General features: G+C 37.2%; 1 protein-coding gene across 5 annotated transcripts in view; it reads left to right on the top strand.

The window, feature by feature from the left end:
* The window catches only part of PIBF1 (progesterone immunomodulatory binding factor 1), a 212,929-nt gene that overhangs the window by 59,412 nt on the left and 133,644 nt on the right, over positions 1-19,873 (top strand). For all 5 annotated transcript variants that reach the window (XR_012327715.1, XM_073795290.1, XM_073795291.1 and 2 more), the window contains one exon: positions 13,766-13,864. Coding sequence is in view for 4 of the 5 variants with exons in the window: in XM_073795290.1 (XP_073651391.1) it covers positions 13,766-13,864 (99 nt within the window). In the remaining variant the exon portion in view is untranslated. The remainder of the gene's footprint in view (positions 1-13,765; positions 13,865-19,873) is intronic.

Below are 19,873 nucleotides of genomic sequence, written 5' to 3' on the forward strand. Positions count from 1 at the left end.
TTATGTATTTTGGATATAAACCCCTTATTGCATATATCATTTACAGACATCTTCTCTCATTCATTAGGGTCATTGTTGAGTTATTAATGGTTTCCTTTGCTGTGCAGAAGCTTTTTAATTTGATGTAATTCATTTGTTTCTTTTTGCCTTTGTTTCCCTTGCCTGAGAAGACATATCTAGAAAAATATTGTTAAAATTGATGTCAAAGAGCATACTGGCTATGTTTTTTTCTAAGAGTTTTATGGTTTCAGGTCTTACATTCAAGTCTTTAACCCATTTTGAGTAAATTTTGTGTATGGTGTGGGATAGTTGTCTAGTTTCATGTTTTTGCATGTGGCTGTCCAGTTTTCCCAACACGATTTATTGGAGAGACTATCCTTTCTCCACTGTATGTTCTTTGCTCCTTTGTCGTAAATTAATTGTCCATATGTGTGGGTTTATTTCTGGGCTCTCTATTCTGTTCCATTGATCTATGTATCTGTTTCTCTGCCAGTACCATGCTGTTTTGATTACTGTTGCTTTGTACTATAGTTTGAAACCAGGCAGTGTGATGCCTGCAGCTTTGTTCCTTTTTCTCACAATTGCTTTGGTTATTCAGGGCATTTTGTGGTTCCATATAAATTTTAGAAAGTTTTGTTCTATTTCTGTGAAAAGTATCTTGAGATTTTGATAGAGATTACATTGAACCTGTAGATTGCTTTAGATAATAAGGACATTTTGACAATGTTAATTCTTTCAATCCATGAGCACGGAACATTTCTCCATTTATTTGTGTCTTTTTCAATTTCTTTCAACAGTAAGATCACATAGTTTATAACTAGAAAATTTTCTCTACTGTGCCCCAGATACAACTCCCCTCACTTCTCAGGTAAGGCCCTGAGGCAAGAAGGGACCTTAAGGTGATGAAGCTTCTCCAGCAGTTTTCTCTGTTTTCCCCATGGTACTCTTAGAAATATTATAATTTTCTTTATATACAATAAAAAATCTTGGGAAACATTGCCCTAATTATCATTCTCTAAGTGAATACCTTCATATTTTTAATTTAGATTTTCATATTTTAAAAATTTTGTATTGAAGTATAGTTGATTCACAATATTATATTAGTTTCAGGTGTGTAGCATAGTGATTCAGTATTTTTATGGATTATACGCCATTTAAAGTTATTACAAAATCATGACTATAATTCCCTGTGCTGTACAATATGTCCTTATGGCTTATTTATTTTACACATAGTAGTTTGTGTCTTTTAATCCCATACTCCTATCTCACCCCTCCCCTAGATTTTCATATTTAGATAACATACTAACAATAACTACTATTTATTGAGTATACATAAATAGATGTATCACATACGTTATAGAGAGAATTAAATGGGACAGTTTATGAGGTTGTAGGTATTAGTATCACCATTTTACAAATGTGGAAGCTGAGACCCTGAGAGGCTGTGATTTGCCTATGATCATAGACTTTTTAACTGGTGAAACTAGGTAGCTCTGACTCTGCAGTGTAATGCAGACTCCCATCTTACTGGGCAAGGCTATGAAAATTGACAAAAGATTTCTTATTGAAACTCTAATTTTGGACTTCCCTGGTGGCACAGTGGTTAGAATCCACCTGCCAATGCAGGGGACACGGGTTTGAGCCCTGGTCCGGGAAGATCCCACGTGCTGCAGAGCAACTAAGCCCGTGTGCCACAACGACTGAGCCTGTGCTCCAGAGCCCGCGAGCCACAACTACTGAGCCTGTGTGCCACAACTACTGAAACCCGCACGCCTAGAGCCCATGCTCTGCAACAAGGGAAGCCACCGCAGTGAGAAGCCTGCGCACTGCAACAAAGAGTAGCCCCCACTCACCACAACTAGAGAAAGCCCACATGCAGCAACGAAGACCCAACACAGCCAAAAATAAATGAATAAGATAAATAAATTTATTTTTTTAAAAAAAGAAAGAAATTCTAATTTTAGTGGTAATGTTTTTAGAAAAGAAACTCGGTCTTTTAAGAGAGTTTGCAAACCCTGCTTCACACTTGAGGACTGAGTGTGGATTATTAGAACTTTATAAAAGCAGTAAAAGCATTTGTAATTTTGAAAATTAGGGAAGAGGCCTTCATTTTTCTATAAAATGGTATAATTTTTTGACAAGGTCTGCCTCTCAGACACTACTCTGCACTTATAACTAGAGCCCATCCCCTCTTGCTATATAAGGACACACTCCAGAAATTCTCCTCTATGTCTCCTATATTGACAGTTTTCCCGTCTGCCATGTATAAACATATTGTTTCTCCCCTTTTTAAAAAGCCTCTTTTATCTCCACTTCCCCCTCCAGCCACTGCCCCGTTTCTTTGCTCCCCTTTGTGACCAGATTCCTGCAGAGTTTATATACTCATTCCTTACCCTCATTTTTAAAATTCCACTACCAAACTTTGCCTCCATACCAGTCAAAAAAAGCTGTTCTTATCAGAGCCCCCAGAGACTATGTTCCCAAAAAGTCTAGTGGTCAGGTTCTCTTCTTACCTTGCTTGACCACAGCGATATTGAATATAGTTGATCACTCCCTACTCCTGGAAACACACTCTCTTTAATGGCTTCCAGGATCCCACACTTTGACTGTTCCCCTTCCTCACTGGCATCTTTACTGGTCTTTCCTGTCTCCTTGACGTCTTTTGCAGCTGCCTCCGTGACATTTCCACTTGGTTATCTAATAAACGTCTTAAATTTAACATGTCCACATGCAAACTTCTGTCCCTCCAACCTTGCTCTGCCTCAGTCTGACCCAGTGCGATTAAGGACAGCTCTAGTCTTCTTGCTCAGGCCAAAAACCTTGAGGTCATCTTCAACATCTTTTTCATATTCCATATGTTATTCATTAGCAGATCCTTTTGATTGTGTCTTCAGAATTTATTGATCTTTTATCATCAATAAATACTACCTTGGTCCAAGTTATCATTATCTCTTGATTGATCTTTTATCATCAGTAAATACTACCTTGGTCTAAGTTATCATTATCTCTTGCTCTGATTACAAGAGCCACTTAAGTGGTCCCCCAGCTTCCTTCTGTGTTCCTGTTAAACAGTAGGTCAAATTGGATCACTCCTCTGCTCAGATAAAAAGGCACTCCATCTCACTCTGTCAAAGTTTAAGTGATTAAAATGGCCTGTGATGCTACCTCATCTGTGCCCAGCATTCCCACCCTCATTTTACTACTCTGTTCTACTCACTCACTCAATCACACTGCCTCCTGTTCCTTTAACAGTGGCGTGTTTCCCACCTCAGGTCTTTTGTATTTACAGTTCCCACAGCTTAACCACCACTTCTGGATACCCTGCAGCCCTGTCTCCTCTCTTTCTCCACATCTTCAGATGTCATCTGCTCTCTCCCATCTTTCTTGACCACCCTGTTTAAAATTGTGAAGGCCCCCCACTCCTCCCACACCTACTAGCCCACACCCGTTAGCCCCTTCTCTGCTTCACTTTTCTCCAGAGCACTTAGGACCTACGGACATGCATTTGGTTTCTTTCCTACTAGAATGCAATCTCCACGTGAGCACGGATTTTCCTCTGTTGTTCACGGTTGGATTCCCAGGTACCACTGTCTGGTCTGTTGTAAGTGCTCAATAAATATTTGTTGAATGGAAGAATGAATTGCTCCTACTTTTGAGAAATCAGACTGTTGCTTTAGATGAAATGAAAAGCTGCACAAAATTTATAATGAGATGGATTTGATCAGAACCAAGCATGGTGACTGACATTTGTAGTACCTCAATTAACCATCCACCAGAGTCACCTAGTTTCATTTCAATATATTACATTTTATTCCATCAGCTACTTGTTAAACCTCAACACATTAATGGATTTCAAAGTGTTTTGCATTTTGGTGCTTACCTTCTTTTTATAATTAAAAAAATCATTTATTTACTTTTGGCTGAAGTTTTCATATCTATAAAATGAAAAAAAAATGTGCTTGAGCACCAACTAAAGTAAAAGGATAGGAAAATGTAGCTTCTTCATTTAACAGTAATCTCAAAAATTTTCCACTCTTAAAATGCGTAACTTCCCCCAAGAAATCGTTACATAAAATTTATACTTTGTTGTTTTTTTCATGTCCTATTCATTCACTTTTCAACTATATTAAAGGAAAAATTATCAGTCATTGATTAAATAATGAAAGATAATCCACTTGGAATTCTTTTATTTCATGCCACCTTTTTTTTAAATCTTCATTGGAGTATAATTGCTTTACAATGGTGTGTTAGTTTCTGCTTTATAACAAAGTGAATCAGTTATACATGTACATATGTTCCCATATCTCTTCCCTCTTGCATCTCCCTCCCTCCCACCCTCCCTATCCCACCCCTCTAGGTGGTCACAAAGCACCGAGCTGATCTCCCTGTGCTATGCGGCTGCTTCCCACTAGCTATCTATTTTACGTTTGGTAGTGTATATGTGTCCATGCCATTCCTTCACTTTGTCACAGCTTACCCTTCCCCCTCCCCATATCCTCAAGTCCATTCTCTAGTCGGTCTGTGTCTTTATTCCCATCTTGCCCCTAGGTTCTTCATGACCTTTTTTTTTTCTTAGATTCCATATATATCTGTTAGCATACGGTATTTGTTTTTCTCTTTCTGACTTACTTCACTCTGTATGACAGACTCTAGGTCCATCCATCTCACTACAAATAACTCAATTTCGTTTCTTTTCATGGCTGAGTAATATTCCATTGTATATATGTGCCACATCTTCTTTATCCATTCATCTGTTGATGGATACTTAGGTTGCTTCCATGTCCTGGCTATTGTAAATAGCGCTGCAATGAACATTTTGGTACATGACTCTTTTTGAATTATGGTTTTCTCAGGGTACATGCCCAGTAGTGGGATTGCTGGGTCGTATGGTAGTTCTATTTGTACTTTTTTAAGGAACCTCCATACTGTTCTCCATAGTGGCTGTATCAATTTACATTTCCACCAACAGTGCAAGAGGGTTCCCTTTTCTCCACACCCTCTCCAGCATTTATTGTTTGTAGATTTTTTCATGATGGCCATTCTGACCGGTGTGAGATGTTCTCTCATTGTAGTTTTTTAATTTTTTTAACATCTTTATTGGGGTATAATTGCTTTACAATGGTGTATTAGTTTCTGCTCTATAACAAAGTGAATCAGTTATACATATACATATGTTCCCATATCTCTTCCCTCTTGCATCTCCCTCCCTTCCCCCCTCCCTATTCCACCCCTCCAGGCGGTCACAAAGCACCGAGCCGATATCCCTGTGCCATGCGGCTGCTTCCCACTAGCTATCTACCTTATGTTTGTTAGTGTATATATGTCCATGCCTCTCTCTCGCCCTGTCACAGCTCACCCTTCCCCCTCCCCATATCCTCAAGTCTGTTCTCCAGTAGGTCTGTGTCTTTGTTCCTGTCTTACCCCTAGGTTCTTCATGACATTTTTTTTCTTATATTCCATATATGTGTGTTAGCATATGGTATTTGTCTTTTTCTTTCTGACTTACTTCACTCTGTATGACAGACTCTAGGTCTATCCACCTCATTACAAATAGCTCAATTTCGTTTCTTTTTATGGCTGAGTAATATTCCATTGTATATATGTGCCACATCTTCTTTATCCATTCATCCGATGATGGACACTCAGGTTGTTTCCATCTCCTGGCTATTGTAAATAGAGCTGCAATGAACATTGCGGTACATGACTCTTTTTCAATTATGGTTTTCTCAGGGTATATGCCCAGTAGTGGGATTGCTGGGTCATATGGTAGTTCTATTTGTAGTTTTTTAAGGAACCTCCATACTGTTCTCCATAGTGGCTGAACCAATTCACATTCCCACCAGAAGTGCAAGAGTGTTCCCTTTTCTCCACACCCTCTCCAGCATTTATTGTTTCTAGATTTTTTGATGATGGCCATTCTGACTGGTGTGAGATGATATCTCATTGTAGTTTTGACTTGCATTTCTTTAATGATTAATGATGTTGAGCATTCTTTCATGTGTTTGTTGGCAGTCTGTATATCTTCTTTGGAGAAATGTCTATTTAGGTCTTCTGCCCATTTTTGGATTGGGTTGTTTGTTTTTTTGTTATTGAGCTGCATGAGCTGCTTGTAAATTTTGGAAATTAATCCTTTATCAGTTGCTTCATTTGCAAATATTTTCTCCCATTCTGAGGGTTGTCTATTGGTCTTGTTTATGGTTTCCTTTGCTGTGCAAAAGCTTTGAAGTTTCATTAGGTCCCATTTGTTTATTTTTGTTTTTATTTCCATTTCTCTAGGAGGTGGGTCAAAAAGGATCTTACTGTGATTTATGTCATAGAGTGTTCTGCCTATGTTTTCCTCTAAGAGTTTGATAGTTTCTGGCCTTACATTTAGGTCTTTAATCCATTTTGAGCTTATTTTTGTGTATGGTGTTAGGGAGTGATCTAATCTCATACTTTTACATGTACCTGTCCAGTTTTCCCAGCACCACTTATTGAAGAGGCTGTCCTTTCTCCATTGTACATTCCTGCCTCCTTTATCAAAGATAAGGTGACCATATGTGCGTGGGTTTATCTCTGGGCTTTCTATCCTGTTCCATTGATCTTTCTGTTTTTGTACCGGTACCATACTGTCTTGATTACTGTAGCTTTGTAGTATAGCCTGAAGTCAGGGAGCCTGATTCCTCCAGCTCCATTTTTCTTTCTCAAGATTGCTTTGGCTATTCGGGGTCTTTTGCATTTCCATACAAATTGTGAAATTTTTTGTTCTAGTTCTGTGAAAAATGCCAGTGGTAGTTTGATAGGGATTACATTGCATCTGTAGATCGCTTTGTGTAGTAGAGTCATTTTCACAATGTTGATTCTTCCAATCCAAGAACATGGTATACCTCTCCATCTATTTGTATCATCTTTAATTTCTTTCATCAGGGTGTTATAATTTTCTGCATACAGGTCTTTTGTCTCTTTAGGTAGGTTTATTCCTAGATATTTTATTCTTTTTGTTGCAATGGTAAATGGGAGTGTTTTCTTGATTTCACTTTCAGATTTTTCATCATTAGTGTATAGGAATGCCAGAGATTTGTGTGCATTAATTTTGTATCCTGCTACCTTACCAGATTCATTGATTAGTTCTAGTAGTTTTCTGGTAGCATCTTTAGGATTCTCTATGTATAGTATCATGTCATCTGCAAACAGTGACAGCTTTACTTCTTCTTTTCCGATTTGGATTCCTTTTATTTCCTTTTCTTCTGTGATTACTGTGTCTAAAACTTCCCAAACTATGTTGAATAATAGTGGTGAGAGTGGGCAACCTGTCTTGTTCCTGATCTTAGTGGAAATGGTTTCAGTTTTTCACCATTGAGGACGATGTTGGCTGTGGGTTTGTCATATATGGCCTTTATTATGTTGAGGAAAGTTCCCTCTATGCCTACTTTCTGCAGGATTTTTATCATAAATGGGTATTGAATTTTGTCGAAAGCTTTCTCTGCATCGATTGAGATGATCATATGGTTTTTCTCCTTCAATTTGTTAATATGGTGTATCACATTGATTGATTTGCATATATTGAAGAATCCTTGCACTCCTGGGATAAACCCCACTTGATCGTGGTGTATGATCCATCCTTTTAATATGCTGTTGGATTCTGTTTGCTAGTATTTTGTTGAGGATTTTTGCTTCTTTGTTCATTAGTGATATTGGCCTGTAGTTTTCTTTCTTTGTGACATCTTTGTCTGGTTTTGGTATCAGGGTGATGGTGGCCTCGTAGAATGCGTTTGGGAGCGTTCCTCCCTCTGCTATGTTTTGGAAGAGTTTGAGAAGGATAGGTGTTAGCTCTTCTCTAAGTGTTTGGTAGAATTCGCCTGTGAAGCCATCTGGTCCTGGGCTTTTGTCATGACATCTTTTTTTTTTTTTTTTTTGCGGTACGCGGGCCTATCACTGTTGTGGCCTCTCCTGTTGCAGAGCACAGGTCCAGACGCACAGGCTCAGCGGCCACGGCTTACGGGCCCAGCCGCTCCGCGGTATGTGGGATCTTCCCAGACCAGGGCACGAACCCGTGTCCCCTGCATTGGCAGGCGGACTCTCAACCACTGTGCCACCAGGGAAGCCCTGTCATGCCGTCTTAAAATCAAATGCAAATGGACAGTTTTATGTTTTGTCCGGGAAGAAGAATCTGAAGGTAGAAGAGATTAATTCAGATGCTTTTCCTGTATGTAAGGTTGCCATATAAACAGCCTGTGTAAGTCCCTTTTTGTTCCAACTGGAAAAAATATGTTCACTTTTATTGACCAAAAATATTTTTACATGGGGGCAGAAGGAGGAGAATGGGTTGCTTAGTTGTTCCTGCTAAGCTCTGCTGACAACCCTGTTTTTTCACTGTTTATCTTTAGTAAATTTCAGGTTCTGAGGCATTTGTGATGTTTATTCAGGCTAACACATGCTCTTGGCATTGCCAAATTCTGATTTGTTCCTGTTAGAATTTTAAGGGTTCCTGAAGTTTTTCTCATTTTTCTCACATTTTCCTTCCACTTTTCAAGGATCTATTCTGATTTGACCTATTGGTACCATGAAATTGGTCTTCTAGTAGGAAGGAAATATATTCCTTCCTGTACAGAAATCTGATGATATTGTATGTTTTGTACTGGCGTTTTCAGTAAATCCTTTTATTGGAGAAATCATCAAGAACTTAACTCTTTAAGTTTCTTGTTTGAATGTGATAATTTAAGTGATATCTCCCAGTTGTTTTTCCACAAAAGTTCTGGTTTATGCCTATTTCTGTAGCGTAATTATTAATAGCACCCCTTTCACTCTAAGACATGCCTAAGTTAAAAAATATATTATTTGGACACTAGTGATAATACTACGAAACTCACTTTTCTTTTGCATTTTACATAGGATTGATAAGGTTTCTTTTCCTTTTTCTGCCGTCTTTCCTCTCAATCCACCCCACACACACAAATATAGGATGGATGGGGAGAGATCTATGTGTGTTATGGAGATGGAGTTAGTAAGAAACAACATGAAAGGATTATGAAAAAATTTTGGGAATCAAATGTTAGCTTTCTTTTTTTTTTTTTTTTTATTTTTTTTTTTGTGGTACCCGGGCTTCTCACTGTTGTGGCTTCTCCCGTTGTGGAGCACAGGCTCCGGACACGCAGGCTCAGCAGCCATGGCTCACGGGCCTAGCCGCTCCGCGGCACGTGGGATCTTCCCGGACCAGGGCACGAACCCGTGTCCCCTGCATCGGCAGGCGGACTCTTCAGCCACTGCGCCACCAGGGAAGCCCAAAATGTTAGCTTTCTAAAAAGCATTTCTAGGGATTAGATATTTGAATTTTTATATTTTAAAACATTTGTTATAACGTTGGCCAACTCCCAGCATCTTTCTCTGTTGTGATTACTTTTGATTATATACTCGGTTTGGACTTTTAAAAGTTTAGCTCCATTAGCTTGTTCATGCTGTCAATTTTTATAGTTTGTCTTTTGAAGAACATTTGAATTCCTGCTATTTGTTCTGTAATTGTATTTCTGTTACATTTTCTAATGCATTTAACATTTTTAAATGGATAGTTTATTAGTTATATGGCAGTTATGGTTTTATCTGTGACAGGAATCAATCCATCTAGTGTTTTATCAAACCAGTCTGAGTTTCAAAGAGCATGGGCCAGAAAAACAAGTGTATAATATATTCACAATTCTTGCAAGAATTGTTTTTGATTTAACATCTATTTTTGTTAGGAGATAATCATGTAACATAAATCTCATAATGACAGAATTTCCCAAGGAGAAGATTTCTGTGAAACAAGGGGACTCTTCAGAGAGGCAGCCTAGTATGATGGAGAGCATAGACTCTAGCACCATATGGTTTTGGTTCAAATTTGGGCTCCATAGCTTACTTGCCACGTGACTGTTGTAGGCAAATACTTAACTTCTCTGTGTTTCAGTCTTCTTCGTAAAATGGAGATAATGATACAACCTACACTTTTTGCAGTTGTCATGAAGATTAAATGAGTTATTATATGGGCTTCCCTGGTGGTGCAGTGGTTGAGAGTCTGCCTGCCGATGCAGGGGACACGGGTTCGTGCCCCGGTCTGGGAAGATCCCACATGCCGCGGAGCTGCTGGGCCCGTGAGCCATGGCCTCTGAGCCTGCGCGTCCGAAGCCTGTGCTCCTCAACGGGAGAGGCCACAACAGTGAGAGGCCCGTGTACTGCAAAAAAAAAAAAAAAAAAAAAGAGTTATTATGTGTACACTGCCTAGCAAAGTTCCTAGCACAGGGTGAGTACTCTGTGTTTGCTATTACTGTTATTGTCAGTGGAAGAATCGCTCAGTTTCTTTTTCTCAAACTTAATTTGAAACATTAAAAGTCAATTAATAATATTAAAGGAAGTATTTCTAATCTTTATGTTAAAAGGAATTGTGCTGCTTCTTACTGAAGTATGCAGGTTGTGACAGGATGTGGAAGACATGTTACCTGATAAGAACCGTTTACAGGGACTTCCCCAGTGGCACAGTGGCTAAGAATCCACCTGCCAGCGCAGGGCACACAGGTTCGAGCCCTGGTCCAGGAAGATCCCACATGCTGCGGAGCAACTAAGCTCATGCGCCACAACTACTGAGCCTGAGCTCTAGAACCCGCAAGCCACAGCTACTAAAGCCCACGCACCTAGAGCCCGTGCTCCTCAACAAGAGAAGCTACTGCAATGAGAAGCCCGCGCACCTCAACGAAGACCCAACGCAGCCAAAAATAAATGAACAAATAAATACATTTATATAAAAAAAAAAAAAGAACAGTTTACACGGAAATCTTACCAGCAAGCACCTATGAGAGGATCTACTGGTAGAAACTTCGGCTTCTAGCATTTTCTCCCATTCATTTCAGTTTTTCTCTTTTTGAATTACCTTTATTTATTGGTCCTTCAAGCCCCAACTTACACGTCTTCCCATCATTCACTCATCTGTTCCTCCAGTTAAAAATAATCAACTCCTCTTCTTTGTGGCCATAGAATTTTGTTCATGCCTAAATATAGCACTAATTATAGTTAACCGGATGGTGTAGATTGTAGCATGGTGAATGCCCTGGTATCTTCTAATGACACCTCCTTTCATAAGCCCTAATGTTTGTTTATTCTGGGTTTTATTTCTTTCTCTGTTTCTTCCTTACTTTCTTCCCTCCCTCCCTCCCTTCTTTCTTTCTTTCTTTCTTTTTCTTCTTTCTTCCTTTCTTTCCTCCTTTCCCCCTTCCTTCCATCCTTCCTTTCTTTCTTTTTTCTTTCTCTTCCAGTTTTGAAATACAATTGACACACAGCACTGTATAGTTTCAGGCATCCAGCGTAATGATTTAACTTACATACATCATGAAGTGATGACCACAAGAAGTTTAGCAAACATCCATCATCTCACAGAGATACAAAATTAAAGAAATAGAAAAATTTTTGCCTCACAGTGAGAACTTTTAAGATTTACTCTCTTAACACCTTTCGTATGTAACATACAACAGTGTTCATTGTTTTCATCATGTTGTGCGTGACATCCCTAGTAGTTATTTACCTTATAACTGGAAGTGTGTACCTTTTGACCCCCTTTATCCAATTCCCCCTCCCCCCATCCCCACCTCTGGTAACCACAGATCTGATCTTTATTTCTGAGTTTGTTTGTTTGTTTCTGAGGTATAATGACCTACAATACTATGTTAGTTCCTGTTCCACAGCATAGTGATTCCATAGTTCTATACATTTCAAAATGATCACCATGGTAAGTCTAATTACCATATTTGCTTTTATTTCTGTTGCCCATTTTTGCAGTAAAGAAAATATATATAGTTAGGGACTGAAGCTTTGCCATCTACCAGCTAAGCATTCATGATTAATTAGTACTGTAAATGTATCTACTTGGAATTTTGCAACTGAAATAACTTATAGAATAATAAGGCTATAGTATTTGAGAAATGAAAGTTGTGACCAATTTTGGATGGTTTACTGACTAAAATATATAGATTCTCTAGGGATGAAAAATATATAAATGTTTAATATACTTTGAGAACTTCATTCTATCTATAAAATTAAAAATTTCATGTTTCAGTTAATTTGAGAATAGTAGAATATTTCTGAAGGTCTTTGCAGTCAGGATGATATCAGAAAATAATGACTTGCTATTTTGTGATATCTAACTTAAAATGTACCTGCACTTAGATAATAGTGTACAAAAGTTATTTTCTTTTTAATAAGAGTTATCTATATTCCAGTTTTTTTAAATTATTTTATTTCTGGCTCATAAGCTATTTTACTGATGAATCTCTATTGGCTGACATATTCTAAGTTTTAAAATTGTTGTTAGCATCACCATACAAAAGATGACTTTGAGCACTGCCACAGCAAGTATGACCACTAAATATTTCTACCTAATAGTTATTAGATAGATTTACTCAAACTGTGTGGATTTTCATGGCTCCCTACTGACATTCTCCATCAGTAATAAAAACCAAATCTAATATCCAATCCAGTTCTTTATGGGAGATAGGTTGATGTGATGTAAAAAACACTTACATTGGAGTAAGACATAGCTGGGCTCAAATTATGGCTTTAACACTTCAGCTGTGTGACTTGGGCCTAGAGATTTAAGCCCTCTAAACTTCAGTTTATTCAGCTGTAGAGCAGCTTAGAAAGTATAACATCAAGGATTTGTAGGGATTAAGTGAGCACAATCATTTATGTTATACTCCAAATTTATTTATGTTATAACTGTTAGAGAAGAGGATTTTCAAAAAAAATTAAGTGACTCTGAAAGAAGAGTTACTGTTGGTATTTTTCTTGATTCAAACTTCCACTTTGATTAAAAAACAAACAGGATTTGATCTTTGAGGGCCCATATCTGTCTGTATCAGTCCTAATTACTCACTATTACCTTCCACCTTTTGGACATTCCCCTTAACTGTCACTCAATGTATCGTTCTGTCAATTTCAGTTCCTGCTGTCATCAGCACTGTAAGTGGATGACTCATAGTCTGACCTCATACTTCCTTGAGCCCTGCATGAGTATTGACCTTCATCTCAGCTCTTTCATATAGCTACTCTAATGTCACACCTTGCATCTTATGAACTAAAATTCCAGGACTGAAGACACTACTCTACCTCTGAATCACTGTTCTCTGACAGCAATCTCTAGTTTTCCATCTTGCCTGTATAACCACTTCCACTTAATCTGTTAGTTATCTTATCAGGACTTCAAGTCCTTTGTCCCTTACTTTCTCCTAATCTCAGTCCTTTTGTGTTCCCTTCTCTTTCCTTCCTCTCCATGTGAGACCCAGGGTCTATCAGTTTAGCTGTTCTCCTGCTTTTGTCCCAAACTTCATTTCCATTTGGATTCCTGTGATCTCTATATCCCTCATTATAACATTTTATATTGCATTTATTAACTTCTCAAAACCTCAGCTCTCTTGTGTATAATATGTTGGTAATTATACCTACCTCATTAGATTGTGGTAAGAATTAAATGAGTTGCTATAAATACAGACTGTTTACCCTACCTTCCCTTCGACCCTTGTGGAGAATAATTGTGGAGAAAGGTAACATGACATTTAGAGAGTAGACCATGTTTGTACTTACACTGCTGTGTGCTGCTAGAGAAACTCACCAAGCCAGGCACATTTGTATAATATACACTGTGGGACACCAGCCCTTAGGGTGTCCCTGAAATTATCAGTTAGTCCAATTCCAAGCAAGCCCATTTATGAGTCTTTAAAAGATGGATACTGTGTAGTCGGAATAACTGAAGTGTACATTTACACTTTAGAAACCTCCGAGAAGCAAGGGATAATGCTGTGGCTGAAAAGGACCGAGCAGTGATGGCTGAGAAGAATGCTCTAGAAAAACATGATCAGCTCTTAGACAGGTAAGCATCCTGAAAATAGAAATGTTAAGACTCTTCGATTTTTGTTCCTGTTACTCTTTCTTTTAGAATATATTTTTTTAATAGAAGTTTAATTTTCATTTCAGTTGAAGTGTAATTTACATGTGATAATTTACATATGTAATAATTGCATATATTGAAACAAGATAGAGAAGAGTTTCCTTATACCCCTTTGGTCAGTCTGAACTACCACCCATCAAGAGGCAAACACTTTGTGATTTCTCTCACCATAGCTTAGCTTGTTCTTCATGGACTAAAAATAAATGGAATTGTACAGTATGTACCCTTTTGTGTCTAGCTTCTTTCACTCAGCATTATATGTTTTCATCCATTTTATGTTGTATCAGAAGTTCATTTCTTACTGTTGCTGGGCATAAATATACCACAGTTTGTTTATTCATTCACTTGTCAATGGACGTTTAGTTTGTTTTCAGTTTGGCGCTATCATGAATAAAGCTGCTATGAAAATTTTTATACAAGTCTTTTTGTGGGTATATGTTTCTGTTTCTCTTGGATAAATACCTAGGAGTGGAACTGCTAATCATCGAGTAGATGAATGTTTTACTTTAAAAGAACCTGCCGGACATCTCCAAGGTGATTGTACCATTGTATACTCCCCAGTTTATTTTTCAAAAACCTATATTTTCTGGTTCATGTCTGTTGGAGGGAGGGGAAGAGAGAGAGTAATTTGTCTTTAATTAATCAATAGAAAATATATTTAATAACCTAGTTAAAAGGAAAATCACTGATGAGTATTAAAGTAAATATCGTTACCTCATCAAACAATGTATTTTAGTGGTTCAACTACATGCAGAGTAAAGAGAGTGGTTACCTTTTTTTTTTTAACTTTTTATTTTGAAGCACTTTCAGACAGAAAAGTTGCTAAAATAGTACAGAAAAGTTTTCATGTACCTTTCACATACTGGTAAACTTTGAAAATAAACTTTGAAGATAATCTCAGTGGGTCTTTTAATTGTTAAATGAAGATTAATTTGTGGTTTAAGCAATACATGGAACTAATAATTCAAGCAAGTTTTCACATAATTAAACTATTGCTAATCCTCTAGAATGTCAAAATCTTTTAGAATGGTCCAAATTGTTATACTTCTGAATTCACATCAACCTTATAAACTTGACTCATGGAGAAATTCTAATAAATGTAACAATGAAGAAATCTTTTCTATAATGTGAAAGTATGTCTAATTCTAAAGATCTTAATATAAAATTAAACATTTATAAACCAGCTGCTTTTATTAGCGTGCTGTTGCAACCTATCTTAAAATTATCTTTTATTATGTATAATCCTTCTGTTTATAAATCTATATCATGTCCACTAAAGATTTACTTAGCTCCTTGTTGTTGTTTTTGAATGTGATATATTTAGTAATGGCTCTAGAATAATATTTATGGACCAACTAACAAGCTTTAAAAGAAAGAGTAAGTAAACCAGAACTTATATTCACGCAAAATTTCATAACTTGCTAACTTGGTATGTGGTTGTGAGTTTGGAGAGAGAAGGATAGTAAATGTGGCCTTAAAATTGGCTGCTTATACTAAGCTCTGTAATGTCCTACACTCTGAATCTAAAATCCTTCTTATCCTACTTGTTCACACACTAGCAACTGGGTATTTATCCTGAAAGCCATGCGATACTTTAATATCTTCTGAATTACAGAGAATTCAGTCATTTAATGTTTGTAAAGCACATTAGAACAGTGTCTTGCACATAGTAGTTCTACAGAAATTATTGGTATTATAGAAAAATTTGCTGAGTTAATTCTGCTTTAACTAATGGAATTTTTGCTCTTAATTCCTTGAAGTGATAGTAAAACTTTTCTTATTTGGAGCCTAATTTTCATCCAACCTTAAAAAATTAGGACAGTTTTAAAATCAGGACAAAGAAGGAAAAAAAGAAAATGTTTCTAGACACACTAGAAATAACCTATGAGCAGCAAATAGTGTTAGTGCTCAGAACTTTAAAGCACATTATAGGGCCAAGGATTTATTGAAAAAATGAGAATAATGTCTGGAATCTAAAACTCAAAATAAGCTTGGACTTTAATAAAATGCCTAAAACAGCTAAATGTACTTATCTGTTTTTTGAGCTACAATATTAAAGTAAAGGGGAAAATCCCCATGCTTAGGGTTATAATGTTGCTAGATGATTTCAAAAAAGTAAGATTCTAGATATCCCCACAATTTAATTTTTCCTTAATTACTCTATAAACTTATTACAATTCATGTCAATAATTTCAAAAGACTTTTAGTGAAACTTGACCAACTGACTCTAAGATTCTTTTTCAGAATCGCTGTGGCTATGCTTGTGCCTACTCTTGTACGTTTACTCTTCCACATGAATTTTTGTAGTTATATTTTTCATGTTAATACCTTTCATCCGTCCAGAGTTCATTTGGGGGTATGGTGTAGATAGAGAACGAATTTTATTTTATCTTGCTCACTATTAAGTTAACTGTACATTTAATGGCATCCAAATAAAAATACCAGCAAGATTTTTTTCTGCTTAATCTACACTCTAACTTTCTCTTGTGTTGGGTGGTATGGGAGTAGCACAGGCCTTTTGGGATCCTGGAAAGGGTAAGTGAGTTAGGGATGTATTTGGATTAAGTGGTTTTCAGTCACTTCTGTTTACAGTTAAATTATTGCTAGCCATTTCTGAGTATCAGTGGCTTCCAGGAATATTCTTATTACCCACTGTGCAACATAGGCTGTGAGAGATAGGAATGTGTCTCGGGTACCCATTACTGGAACCAGGGATTATTGACCTTCTTTCTTGGTGGAGGGATAAGCAAGATGCAATCATTTATCCTTTATTTGGAGGGGAAGCCCTGGCAGTCCTCTGACCAGTGGATACTTAAACTTCTTACTGATGTGGTGGCTTCTCGAATCTTCATAGGGTTTTTTTTCCCCAGCTTTATTAAGGTGTAATTGACAAATTAAATTGTAAGGTATTGAAAGTGTACAATGTGATGATTTGATATACACATACATTGTGAAAGGGTTCTCCCCTCATGGAGTTAATTGACACATCCACCACCTCACATATTTACCTTTTTTTTTTTTTTTTTTTTGGTGGGAACATTTATGGATTTAAGGTCTCTCATAACAAATTTCAATTATACGCCACAGTGTTATCAACTGTTGTCACTGTGTTATACATTAGATCCTCAAACATTATTCATCTTACAGCAGGATTTTTTTTAACCAGACGTATCAAATCTATGGTTCATATGAAAAAATTAAAGATATTTCTTAAATAATAAGACTTGAAAGTCAAAATTACTCCTTGATCCATGGGCTGCAGAATCGATGTGTTAGCAGGCATGAAAACAACATTCATCTCATTGTACATCTATCCTCAGAGCTGTTGGTTAACTAAACACATTGTCATTGAGCAGTAATATTTTAAAAGGAATCTTTTTTGTTTTTTGAGCAGTAGGTCTCAACAGTGGGCTTAAAGTATTCAGTAAAACCATGTTGTAAACAGATGTGCTGTCATCCAGGCTTTGTTGTTCCACTTATAGAACACAAGTAGAGTAGATTTAGCACAATTCTTAGGGCCCTAGGATTTTCAGAATGGTAAATGAACATTGGCATCAACTTAAAGTTACCAGCTTCATTAGCCCCTAACAAGAGAGTCAGACTGTCCTTTGAAGATTTGAAACCAGGCATTGACTTCTCCTCTCTAGCTATGAAAGTCCTAGATGGCATCTTCTTCCAATAGAAGGCTGTTCCATCTACATTGATAACTTGTTTACTGTAGGCATCTTCATTAATTATCTTAGCTAGATCTTGTGGATAACTTGTTACAGCTTCTACATCATCACTTGCTGCTTCACCTTGTGTTTAAGTTTTATGTTATGGAGATGACTTCTTTCCTTAAATTTCATGATCCCATGAACCAGCCTCTTCAAGGTTCAAACTTTGCTTCTGCAGCTTCCTTACCTCTCTTAGCTTTCAAAAAATTGAAGAGACTTAGGGCCTTTCTCTGGATTAGGCCTGGCTTCAGGGAGCGTTGTGGCTGGTTTGGTCTTCTATCCAGACCACTAAAACTTGCTTCATATCAGCAGTAAGGCTGTTTTGCTTTCTTCAATCCTGTGTTCACTGGAGTAGCACTTTTAATTTCCTTCAAGAACTTTTCCTTTGCATCCACAACTTGGCTAACTGTTAAGCACAAGAGGCCTAGCTTTCAGGCTATATTGACTTTCAACATGCCTTCCTCGCTAAGCTTAATCATTTCTAGCTTTTGATTTAAAATGAGAAATGTGTGACACTTCTTTTCACTTAAACACTTTGGAGGCCATTGTAGGGGTACCGGTTGGCCTAATTTCAGTATTGTTGTGTCTCAGGGAATAGGGAGGCCCAAGGAGAGAGAGAGAGCCTGGGAAGATAGGCAGGGAATCTGTACATGACCTTAAATGCTAAGCTATGCAGTCTGGATGCCATTCTGTTGAATGACATGATCAGAGTTCTGTTTTAGAACAATTACCCGAGAAGAATGAGGAATGAAAGTAATACTAAACTGATAACAGGAAGATAGTTCAGAGAACATTATAAATAGTTTGCTATCTTATATAGGCATGGTTCATGGCGCCCCCAAACAATTACATTAGTAACATGAAAAATCACTGATCCCAGATCACCATAATAAATATAATAATAATGAAGTTTGAAATATTGTGAGAATTGCCAAAATATGACACAGATACTAAGTGAGCAAATGTTGGGAAAATGGCACTGATAGACTTGCTTGATGCCACAAACCTTCAATTTGTAAAAAAAATGCAGCATGTGCGAAGTTCAATAAAGCAAAAGCACAATAAAAGGAGGTATGTCTGTATAGGCTTGGAAGATTTTAATGTGGAGATACTATTCTACAGTAATGGAAGTTACATCTAGAATGTGATTTGTGATTATCTTATTTATAGAATCATGCTGGGTCTGGGCACCGAAGCTCTAAACCAAAGGTCTTAAGAGGAAAATGACCAAACATATTCAAAAGATTAGAAAATGTCCTATAGTGTCAGGTTATAACTGTCTACAGATATTTGAAGTGTACTTTTCTCATGTGGTCAGGCCTAAAGTAGTAGAATTGGGACCACTGTGTATACATTACAAAAAAGGGTAAAGATAAACTTTCTAATAGGGATTTTCAAAATGCCTTGGCATCAAGTATATTCTTCATCATTAGAAGTGTGCAGGCATCAGCTGGCCAGGCATTCAGTAGCATTGTGTTTGTAAGCATCGAAGTATCAAGTGGGTAGCTTGATGAGTCTAAAGTCCCTTTTGATTCTGAAATTATCTGTAACAACAGCTCAAAAGAGTTGATACAATGGTGAACCCAAGCTGTTTTTGAGTGTATTTTTTTAATCTCTGCAGTTCACTTTTCCTGTTTTTTGTTTGTTTCAAAATAAAAATCTAGTATTTAGGACTATTATTTGAAAAAAACACTATATATTTTTTAAATATCCACTGGATTTTTAAAAAAATATTTATTTATTTGGCTGCATCGGGTCTTAGTTGCGGCACATGGGACCTTTTAGTTGCAGCATGCGGAATCTTTAGTTGCAGCATGTGGGGTCTTTAGTTGCAGCATGTGGGATCTAGTTCCCCAATCAGGGATCGAACCCAGGCCCACAGCATTGGGAGTGCATTGGGAGTGCAGAGTCCTAGCCACTGGACCACCAGGGAAGTCCCTCCACTGAATTTTTTTTGGGTATAGATTGCCTAAGAATATTTTGGGCATATCATGTATATTTTTTGTATATACTGAAACCCAAGGAAAAGTATTATTTTATTTTTCAGAGGTTGAGTTTTTAATACTCAGGTGTGTGATTCTGGTTTCCTTTGTGTCAAAATCAGAATAAACAGATGTATTTCAATCTTTACATGCATTGTGATTTCTGTGAATCATGCTTAAGTAAAGTCCAAGACATGTCTATACACAATTTTCTAGTCAGGTATAACTAATCT

Source organism: Tursiops truncatus, chromosome 18, assembly GCF_011762595.2.
Source record: "Tursiops truncatus isolate mTurTru1 chromosome 18, mTurTru1.mat.Y, whole genome shotgun sequence".
In the NCBI taxonomy this organism is placed as follows: Eukaryota; Metazoa; Chordata; class Mammalia; order Artiodactyla; family Delphinidae; genus Tursiops; species Tursiops truncatus.